The 11,419-nt window shown below is 44.8% G+C and overlaps 1 protein-coding gene across 1 annotated transcript; it reads left to right on the top strand.

Annotated features, from left to right (window-relative positions):
- Window positions 1-2,145: 2,145 nt before the first annotated feature.
- Window positions 2,146-10,416, top strand: ZFYVE21 (zinc finger, FYVE domain containing 21). The gene is given in 9 exon segments (XM_010157652.1): window positions 2,146-2,211; window positions 2,489-2,539; window positions 4,361-4,529; window positions 6,561-6,636; window positions 7,326-7,417; window positions 8,225-8,278; window positions 9,772-9,817; window positions 9,819-9,900; window positions 10,381-10,416. Coding segments are annotated over 9 exon segments (672 nt in total).
- The last annotated feature ends 1,003 nt before the right edge of the window (window positions 10,417-11,419 follow it).

The raw sequence follows: 11,419 nt of genomic DNA, 5'->3' as shown, positions 1-11,419 counted from the left end.
TAATAACAAGATCCAGCAACTGTTGGATGTTCTTCCATTTTCCTCTTCCTGTGGGAAGTAATCTGATGTTCGTATTAGTGCTATGTGTATGTGAAATGAATATGCTAGTGACATGCGTTTTAATTTCATTTCTTATTTCGTATCTTTTTGTTTCCACTTTGCAAAAAGCTCAGATTTGCAGTGGTTTTAAAAAGCCTGTGTCTTGAAGACAGGAAAAGTTAACTCAAACGTCATGCTTGCTTTTCTGTAAATGTGATTAAAACCCCCCTTTAGGCTGTAAAGCTTACTCCAGTACTCGTGCACTCACTAATTATGTCAGCATATGGATGAACAGGAAGGATTCACCTGTTGAGATGGTTTTCCATTGTCATCTCTTCCCAGGCAAAGTAGAAGTTGATATTATGCAAATGGGTTCACTTGATTTGGGCACTTAAAGCAGTGATGTCGTGAAGGAACAGCGTGTTGAGCTCGCTGGCGTTAAAACCTTGTCGTAGGAAAATCTCATTCCGTATGCCTTTTGACTTGTGGTTTATTGATGACAGCTCTGTGTATCAGGCAGTGTTAGCAGGATAGGTTTGGAATTCAGAAGTATTTTTTCTATGGAGTTTGTATTCAGTAAGAGAGAATGGGTAACTTTGCTCCTCCTGAAAAGCAACGTGTATGTTTAGCGTAACCTTGTGCATGAAATCTGTTTAGGACAGCACTTAGAGGAGCGTGTGTTGCCCCACCCCCCCCCACCCCCCGCCTTAGTCTGTGGCTTCTACTTCCTAATTTCTGACCAAAAAACCCCAAACCAAACAAACATGTTTTCTTTAAGGAGTTAAACTGCTGGTAAATTCAGAGTAGGCAAAAATTTTTGACAGGTCCTGCTCCCAGACAAGCTCTTAAGCTACATGTCAAAAAATTAAAGCACTAAATCGGAGTTGGTGTAGAGGAAAATGTGGTGTTGGCTGTGGAGTGCTGCTTGGCAGAGAGATGAAACCTGGGAATACTGAAGTTGCTTTATGCTGAAGGTTATTCACCAGTGAGTGTTGGAATAAGCGTTTCTGCAGCCCTTGTGAGAAGGGGGGGTTGGATGCCTGTGTTTGTAGCCTATTTGAAACAGTACAGGAACACTTCTAGTTCTCTTGGGGGGGTTAGAAACAGAGAGCTACCTGCAGTGTTTGTTACAGTAAGCTATTTATGTTCCACCAGTGACTGCAGGTACTCTCTAATGTGTTAAACTTTTGTTTAGATGTCAGAACGCTTCATGTAAACTGTTGCAAATTATTAACCATCTTGTACTTCAAAAGAACATGAGCGGTTTCTACAGAAGTTCTAATTTAGCTGCTGTAATACTTCCTTGGCTTTAGACTTGTGACAGTGGTTGGGCATTGGCTGAAGCGAAAGTCCCCAAAATCGGTGACAAAAGCTGCTGTAACCTCAAAGTCTTTATAGAAGATAAAGGGTTAAGTATTGAAATATGTTAATTAAAGGCAAAGGTGATTACTGTGTGCTTAACAAATAGCACCTGCCCGGCTTGGGGCATGCTGTTAAGGTGACGTTCTGCTGTAGTCTGAGATAGTCTGGTTTAAAGAGTTTGGGTTTCTAGAGTTGTAAAACTTCCTACAGGATCTAATCATGTTTTCCTGAGTCAGGTGTCAGGCATAATTTTGCATTAATATTTGTAAATAAATCCAACACAAATGGCTTTTTAAGCAATTGAAGAGTGGTTTTTGATATGGTGGATCAAAATACGTCAAGTGCTGGTTAAACTCTCCTGTAAGTGCAGACTCTCAGCCCTTTGGTAGGTGACTTTCTGCATAGAAAACGTGAATTGTCCTAACAGTCACCAATCGCGTCCGCTGGTTTGGACAATCCAAACTGTCACCCTCAAACTCTGCTTAGTTGTGAGAGAGAAATTTCGATTTTCTTCTGGCTTTTCTGCTGGGAGGAGTGTGGGTGTAAGCGTGTTTTGGGAAAGATATTTCAGGAAGTGACATTTCTGTAGCTGGAACAGAAATGAAGTCTTAGTGGCTTGGAAGAAAACCAAGTATCTCCTAGCATGTTTCAAAAATGTGTAAGTACCGCGAGCATTAAAATACACAAAACGGTGTTTTTGTGAGTCAGCAGAGGGTCACAGTAGCACACTGCAGTACAGTGAGGATGACCACTGATACAGAAGCAGCAGACTCTGGACTCTGTCTGGGTAGCCAGACGTTGTTACGCATGGTAAGTACTCTGAAACGTGGTTGTGACTCCCGGCAAGATGCAGCATTCCGTAGGGAGAATGAGGTTGGCAGCTTTTCTTTCTGTCTGACCAATGACATTGTTTTGCTACACCGGTATGAAGACAAATGAAAGCCATCCATGGTGAAAAGATCAAGGATGGAAGTTCGTTGGAGGTGTTTATTTTAGGGCATAATATAAAGCTGAGACTTTGTATATGGTAGTAGGATTCAAGCTTTAGAAATCTTGAGGATTAATCTCAATTTGTATTGTTTTCTAGTGCCCGAGATGTATGCAGTGTGATACAAAATTTGACTTCATAACTAGAAAGGTAAGAGAAACTAACGAAATGTAAAGCATTAACGGTTGAAAAATACTAACGTGGACTTGTTTCGATGTGAAAGGTGGGAGGTTTCAGTAGAATAGCGTGCAGAGGCTGGCGTAACTTAAAGTAGTTTTTCTTTCTGTTCTGCGTTTGCTGAGCAGAGGTCCTTTTTGGTTTAATTCTGTTGAAATGCTTCTCGTGGCTCAGTGTGTAACGCAAAGTTAGGGATTTTTTCCAAATTACTGTGTGTCCACAGGATTTACTGTCTACTCTCAAAGGAAGAGTTAGGGGAACTCATGCTGGAGTGGGCTGCTAACATCAGTACTGACATAGAATCCAAGGCAACTGGTTCAGTTGTGCTTTAGGAGACACAGTTAGTTGTGGAGATGTAAGCAAAGATGTTTTTGGGAGTAATGAATTACGCTCTTGCACTGAAGAACCGTATTGTTGAAATGTGGAGAACCAAAACTTGCATTCTCCCTCTGGTCTGAAAGTAAAGCAGGACTTAATCTCAGGTTTGGAAAAGGGCATTTCTGGTTAAAAGCAGGTCACTGTGGAATGCTGCTGTTGGAAAACATTCTGCTGACCTTGGGGGTTTCTGCCTAGAGAAAGAAAACTGCATCCCAAAAAAGGCCAGCAGTGACTTTTAGCAGGGAATATCACTCCCGTGCGTAGCTGCATGGACGCTGTCGTAGCATGCACACGTGGAAGTGCGACTTGGAGGCGCTGACGTAGTCAGTGGTTTTTAATTTATGTTTTGGAGGGAGAGGGAAGGAGAAACTGTGAACCAGACATACTGGTATGTCACAGCAGATAGGGGTAGGCTTTCAGGAGGCCTGAAGAGCATTAGGATGTCGTTTGGTGATCCCAGTACTTCTAAACCACGGAGCGTACTTCTCCTAGTTCCGTGTTTTGCCCTTCAGTTGGGTGGGTAGAGGACACGGTGGCTGGTTGGTTGGGGTTGAGAAGCGCTAATTCACTCGGTTGCTGAGCTCTACCTCTGTGAGCTTTGGGAAGCGAACAGAGGTAGCCTTGGGAAATGGGTACTCTGGAGAATTTTGCATCTTATTTGGAAGGAAAGCCTAACACTATCCAAAACTGAAGCGTGTCACTTCCTTGTATCCAAGTGTTCAGGCTTGCTTTGAGCTGCAGATCAGTCCCTGCTTGCCTGGGAATACTTGTTCTGACACGAGAGCTTGCATCAGGAGGAGCTGCTGGGACTGTCACACCCCGAGAGCGATCTGGAGCACAAGCCACTTGTTGCAGATTTAGTAGCTGTGAAGCGCGTTGCGATACTAGATCCGATTTTGCAACTTTGTTGGACTTGTGCTATGCTGCCTGATATTTCTGACAGAGAAGTAGCTTTAGGCTTAAGTTTCTGTGGGGAAAACACGAGAAGAAATTTTAAGGGAGAAGAATAGAATGTCCAATGGAGGTGTCCCACAGTCTTTGCTTGGAAGTGGGAAGGGACCTAGAAGCCATTCTTCCCTTGTGTTTTTACTGACAGTAAGGTGAAGGATTGACTGGACACCCAGAGAAGCCCTTTGGGTGTCTTGTCTGGTCTGCTATAGCAGCATGTCCACAGAGTGCCAACAAAGGCTTGTGGTGCTCTTGTTCATACTGTACTCAGTCCTTTGTGTTCCATATTCAGAGATTTCTTCCTTTCTCCCGCTTGAAATTCCTTTACCGATCCCTCTACTCGCATGTCTTGCACTTGAGAAACTCTTGTTTCTTGGAGCGGAGGATATTTAATGTAGCCACTTCATCAAATTATTCTTTAATAGTTTCCTGTGGACATAAATAACCAGGGCGTTCTCTTACGCTTAGCATCACTGCCGAAGGTGCGGGAAGTGCTTCTGTGACAAGTGCTGCAGTAAAAAAGTGCCTCTGCCTCGCATGTGCTTCGTGGACCCTGTGCGCCAGTGTGCTGAATGTGCCCTCGTCTCTCAGAAGGAAACGGAGTTTTATGACAAGCAGCTTAAGGTGCTGATGAACGGTAAGGGCTGCCTGCACACACGCGTGCTGGTGCACTCCTCTGAGAGCGGATGGGTGTGCAGGCGGCGTTTTTATTAAAATAATGCATCTTTTAGCCAGATTCCTGTTAGGTTAAATAAGGATGAAAGGTACTTAACAACAGAGAGTATTTCTGCCCCTGTACTCTGCTCTTGTGAGACCCCACCTGGAGTGCTCTGTTCAGCTGTGGAGCCCTCAACATCAGAAGGATATTGACCAGTTGGAGCGAGTCCAGAGGAGGCCACGAAGATGATCAGAGGGCTGGAGCACCTCTGCTGTGGGGACAGGCTGAGAGAGTTGGGCTTGTTCAGCCTGGAGAAGAGAAGGCTCCGGGGAGACCTTATTGGAGCCTTCCAGTACCTGAAGGGGCTACAAGGAAGCTGGGGGGGGCTTTTTACAAGGGGCTGTAGTGACAAGACAAGGGGTAACATGTTTAAATTGAAAGTGGGGAGGTTTCGATTAGATATCAGGAAGAAGTTCTTCACAGAGAGGGTGGCGAGGCACTGGAACAGGTTGCCCAGAGAAGCTGTGGATGCCCCATCCCTGGAAGTGTTCAAGGCCAGGCTGGATGAGGCTGTGAGCAACCTGGTCTAGTGGAAGGTGTCCCTGCCCACGGCAGGGGGGTTGGAACTGGATGATCTTTAAGGTCCCTTCCAACCCCAACCACTCCATGATTCTGTGATTTTAATATGTTCTAACAAGATACAGTGCTTGTTTCAAGCTTCGTCTGTGAGCTTTGATCTCACCTGTGCCCTACAGCCATCGTCACGAGCGGTCTATTTTGCATAGCGTTAAAACTACATGCAGTACAGTAATTCATGTTCCAATTACACTGAGAAAGCTGAGTCTTCAGTTTTTAAAATACTCTGTGATTGCTCCATGCCTTCTGATGGGCTCTCAACTCCCAGTGTGATGCTGATGTGTATAACCGGTCAGCTAAGCCACACGTCTGACGAGCACGAATGCTTTGAGGAGACTCTGAGTTCAGAAAGGAGTCTGCTTGTCCCTGTAACACAGATCATGCCTCACTCTGCTCTGCAGATGAAGGTGGAGATGAGGATGTAAATAATGTGTTTGGAACTGAAGTTGTTTTTAAAAGCTTGTCCTGCTTGCATGTGTGTTGTGCAGTTCAAGTCCGAAGTTGTTGCTGACTTGCTGGGGAGCCACAGATCTCGGTCAGAGCCAGTGGCTGTGCTGTCCTTCCCACTTTTGCTGCTGTTGCCTCTGTTTCGCTTCAGCAGCAGCCTGGGGATCCGTGCTGAGGGGTTGGGGAGGCCGCGTAACACTGGAGTGCGAGGTGAAGCGCTCTGCGGCTGCGTGGCTCCACTTACGGAGACGGATTGCAGACTGTTTGGCAGGGCTGTATGTTGGCAGTGTTTTCATTGCCCAGGCCAGCAGCACCGGGATTAGGCAATACAGGGAGTGTGGGGGAAATAAAGTGGCGAGGTGTGTAGTCTGCTTTATTTTCAGTTATGAATCACTTTCTGAGTGTGGCTAAGATGACTTTCCTGATGGCAGAGGAGCTGTTCTGAGCAGGAAGAAACACAGTGCGAAGGCTAAAGTTCACTGACCTCAAAGTAAGCCTGGGCTAGCCTTCAGTAACGAGAACAGAGGCATCTCTGCTCTTTGGTACATGCAGAGCTGAAGGTCACATCTGCTATTAGGTTCTTGTGGCAGATCTGTTTTTTGAATACTGAAACAGTAGTTTGTATCATGGTGACAAGAGAAGGTCTGTGATTTTACCATCTCCAAATCTGTTCTCTTTTTAAAAAGATTTATCCTAGATATCATTTGTATTTCTACAACGTGTAGGAGAAATTACATCACAGTTGTGAAAGGTCTTTTTATACTTGAGTGTTCTGCAGGTGTTAATCAGTTTAATGTGTCAGCTGGTCTCTTAATTCACCCCATTTTCAGTGTGTGAGGTGCAGTAAGTAAAACTTCATTGTCCTTTTTCATGCTTGAATGTTCCTTCCTGAACTCTGCACTAGAATACTACAACATTTCTTTCCAGGTGCTACGTTCTTTGTAAGTCTGGGAACATCTGATAAATCTGAGCTCATGGTTTGTCGACTTTCCAACAATCAGAGGTGAGAAGGACTGATAGAAATTGCACATATAAACTATATTACTGTTGCACTTACAGCTATATTATTATCTAATAACCTAGACAAAATAAGAGTAACGTGCTGCAAGGATATTGGAGAGAGTAATTGGACTGAAAGGACAGGTACAACTTTTTTTGTGTAAATGGGTTTGAATTTACTAGCAGTGTGGATCAGAATTCCTTAGAATGCTGAGAGCTCCTGAGTGCCACTGGAATACAGTGTCTTTGCCAGCTAACAGGAGCATCATAGGAAGGGGGGGGTTGTTGGGAGGGAAAAATCTATAGCCGCTGAAAAAAGCTTGTTTCAGAGTGATTCCAACACTGCACCGTGGTGTTTAACACTCCAGCCAAAGCATTACCTAGCTCATCCCTGTAGTTTGGTTGGCTAGAACGCTTTAGGCTCTCTTCTTTCCCAGAACTTCAGAAGAATGTTTTTAGTATTTTGAAAGGGTCTCCTGGCAAACAGAACTGCAGGTTTTGTGTCGGGTTTTTGCCTTGAAGTGAAGAACTTCAATGAAAAGTAACTTTTCCTGCTGTATTTCTCTCCTTGTCCATTGCAAAGAACATAAACAGTCAGTCACTGAGAGATTGTGTTTCTCTTTTTCCTTTGATTGGGACTTGATATTGGGGAAAAAACTTCTCTTTTTTAAAAATTTTTCTTCTGTCACGTAGGTACCTGGTTTTGGATGGAGACAGCCACTATGAAATTGAAATTGTACAGATTTCAAGTGTTCAGATACTTACAGAGGGATTTACTCCTGGAGGTAAATTTTTTTCAGTGAATGCAAATTAACTCTTAAGAAAGAAACGTGAAGTTGTAAATACTGTTGGAGCTAGAGAGTGCATTTCTAGGTCGCTGGTAACTGAGGTGTAGCCGTGTTAGTTACAACCGCTCTCAGATTAGAGTGCGGTGTGTGGAACCCTGTCCAAGTGGCTACTGGGGTTTGGGGGAGAAACCTAAGAATTGGGAAATTACCTTAGAGCTCTGATGTGGGGGAGCTGCTCGATTAAACCTGAGTAAAGGTGATCATCATCTGTTCTCATCCTTTCGCTTAGCTAAATATCCATTGACTCCAGAGCTCACAGGGACCTGTAAGCCTTTGGGAGCTTCAACTTCAGGATCCTGCTGAGATTTCTCTTCTACTGGTACAATTGTGAGGAGAATGAGAGAGAAACTGGGGGGGAATAAATAATTGAATTATACTTTCTTAATTTCATTCATGAGAAAGGGGTGGCCAAATGAAACTGGTAACGCCTGAATCAGAGGGGAGCTACTTACTGCCTCCTCTCTTACCAGATTTTAGAGTGTTTCAGGATGAACTTGAATATGATTTGACTGAAATGAGAATAAACAAGGTCAGGAATTCTAATGATTGTTCTTTAGCAACACCTCTGTCACTGCTGGACTCTTCTAGTTGGGCAGCTGTCTGCAGTATTCAGTCAGTGCAAACTTATCTTGGTGTCCAGCCCAACCAGGTGTGTTGCTGAGTTACTTGATGCTCCTGTACCTGCTTGTTCACTGCTCTTCTGACTCCTTTATCTTTTTGCCTGCCTGCCTTCCTTGATGGTAGAAAAAGATACTCACACTTACACCAGCCTTCTGGAGAGCCAGCATATTACGGAAGGTATCACCAGTACCTCTGAGCATGACGCACCTAAGCATGTTGCCATGAGCCCCCTCCCATCCTTCTTCCCCTGCAGTGCTGTTTTTTTTGCTTGATCTACAGCTGTTCAAATCTGCCACGTATCTGTTCTTTCCCATCTGTCTGTTTCATAAACTGAGAATGAAGCTTAGTAACTTTTTGGAGGAGAACTAAAGCATTGGAGGCTGCCTTTAGACCACATGTCCATGCTGGAAGAGAGGAGGGAAGATGAGAAATAGTATCTCCAGTGGTACACGGTGTTACACATCACCTACTTCAGCAGAGGTGTGCTGAACTGCGCATGCCAGATAATAACGTACTCCTTGTGCACTGACCAGGAAGGTTTTGCATGGAATAAACAAACTGTTAATTAACGGCTTGCTTTTACACTTCTGTAAAGTAAATACAGTGTCTTGTTGTGTAAGGTGTGTTTTGCCCGAGTCAGTAATGTCCTGGAAGGCCAGGCACGGGCAGTGGGAATCAGCAGAACTGGGCAGGCTGCGGGTGTTTCCACTGGTTTATCTCAAAGTAGGGCCTTAATCTGTTAGTCTGCCCGGGCGGATGCAGGGGATGGCGAACTTGGATTTCAGTGTACCTTAGCAGAGGAGATGACGGCCGTGTTTATAAACAGTTTGAGGGCTTCTGGTCAGGTTGCGTAGACTGTCTCTCTTTGGCTTCTTGGGTATTACAGCAGTGGCCTCCAGGAGCCCTCCCATGCCGGCAGTTTGCCAAAAGCGTATGGTGGAGCTGTACTCAGCGCTTGGCTTACACTCTCCTACTGCAGGAAATAAGCAGGGCCAATACAGGTTATGTAAAGCATGAGTGTGCTGTTCTAAACAAAGCTTTTGTTTTGCTTCTCTGTTTCTGCTTTGGTTTATCTTAACCTCCATGCGGCTAACGAGATACAGACATCTCGCTATCGCTGTTGCCAGAGCAGTATCTTCTGTAGCCGATTTCCCTCAGGAAGTCAGTGACTGCCAGCCGTCATCTAGTCTTGCGTAAGCATCTTCCCCTCCCTCCACCTTCTGCCAGATTTGGAGTGACTTCCGACTGCTGCGCCAGGCTTGGGGTGGAGCAGGGATCCCCTCCTCGTACTGTCACTCTGACTGTACACTAGCAACGCCGTTTAGACTGCAGGCCACGGTGTGAAACTACGGCAGCTACTTCAGAGAAGGCAGGGCAGTACGGAAACAGGAGGGTGTTCGGAGCGTGGGCAGGTAGTGGCTTTACCTGCTGGCTTGTACAAGTTGTGCCTGGGTGATTGCCAGAGAGAATGAAACAATATTCAGCCTGCATGTTCTGCTGCCTGGCACTTACACCCGTGGTCGCTACCTCCTCTGACGTGGCAGTTGTTAGCGCACCTGCTTTGAATTAAATCACGAGAGAGTTTTCTTCAAACATGCTTATTAGGTAGGAGAAGCTGTGTTAAAGTGGGTAAAACCGGTTGCTGCTCAAGACTTTGTTTCTTTCTGCAGGAGGCAACACCCGTGCCATAGGTATGATGCTGCAGTATAAGGTGCCGTACGCAGATGAAGCTTACAGCCAGCGAAGACTTCAGCTGCAACAGGAAGCTGTCAGCAAGCTGGCTGGCAGCCATGCATAAGGTAAGCGGAGGGGCAAAGCTTCCAGAAGCTTTGGAAGCCCTTCCTGAAGAAGGTGTGTGCTATAAAGGCTTTCCAGCTAGTTCTGGAACTTGGCTCATCTGGTTGCTAATTCGAACTGTCATTAATAAGCTGCCTGCAAATGCAGGTGTGTGGCTGTTCAGCTCCCCAGCCACCCCTAACCCCAGCGCATCTGGACAGACAGATCCCCAAAAATCTCAGAAATACTACTTCTAACTTTTTTCAAAGGGAGTTGTGATCAGAAATGGTCATTTCTGACCTAGATCTTCAGTGCCCTCAGGTTCTGCATGTAATGTAGCCTCGCATAGTTTCAAAAAATCACTGAATGCTTTTGAATGCCTCAGACTAAGGAAAACAGCAGAACCTAAGCCTTAGGTTTCAAGTAAATTTTTGGAGGAGCCGGAAGGAGGTGAGGTGGCTGCAAGCAAAACTTCACGCAATGACGTTTTGTCTCCATGTCAGGCAACAAAACTTCTTTATGAGTCCCGGGACCAGTAGGACCAGCAAACCGCTGGCCGCTTGAGGGAAGACAGCAGCCTCCATGGCGCTGCCACCACGTTCTGCTGCCGTTGCGGCTGGGGGTGTTCGTCGTCCTTGACCCGTTCTCGTTCCGCTGTGGTTCGCAGCGCAAGAACTGGCAGATGCAACATGAGTGTTTCCTGGAACCATGACTATTCACTATAGTGTGCAATATGTATACAATTAATGCTTTAAACAGCCTCACCTTTTCAGACTTTGTATATTTTGTTAAGCCTTTGTTGGCACTTAATATGAAAGTGACCTGCACTACAGCTAATGTACAGCACAACTTTTATAGGAACCATTATATATACTGTTTGCTGCTGAAAGCAGACAGACGTGTGTGTCTCTTCTGCAGAGAATAGCTTTTGGGTATAGATCTCAGGTTTTTCCCTCTATCCAAATGTTTAAAATCAATGTACAATAAAACCTGCCTTAGATATGATTTTATAGAAATAATTTGATTTTTTTTAAACATTTCATTTTAAACATCTAACTATTTCACCAGATTGGATTTACATGATCTTGAAACTTCCCTTCTGTAATAAATAAGCTTCCAGAATAATTTTTAGTTTTGTATTTCCTTTTTGGTAACTGGCTTTTGTTAATCTAACTGTAATCCTCTCAAACTGTACACAATTTAATGTACAAACATGAATAAATTAATTCACTTATTTAAAAAAAAAAAAAGGTGGCATTTAATTTCACAGTATAAAACTTCCTTAGCGATGGCCAGTGTGGTCCCTTTCTGTGAACAGCCAGCCTACTTTTAGTTCCGGTTGCTGATGATTGGTTCGTCTAGCAGGATGAATCCTGCAGCCGCACGTTGGGAGCCAAGTGTCTTTCTGCCCTGCGCCCTCCTGTGCCGGTACAGCCTGAGTAAACACACAGGGCTCAGTTGTCAGCTCGTGTAAGGGGCCCTCCAGAGCTTTGCTAGACAGGTGCTAATCTGGAGTAAGGAGATTCCAGAAGGGTTTGGCAA

Source organism: Eurypyga helias, unplaced genomic scaffold (genome assembly GCF_000690775.1).
Source record: "Eurypyga helias isolate BGI_N326 unplaced genomic scaffold, ASM69077v1 scaffold32068, whole genome shotgun sequence".
Taxonomy (NCBI): domain Eukaryota; kingdom Metazoa; phylum Chordata; class Aves; order Eurypygiformes; family Eurypygidae; genus Eurypyga; species Eurypyga helias.
Note: the sequence above shows the minus strand (reverse complement) of the source record. Positions and strands in the feature narration are given on the sequence as shown.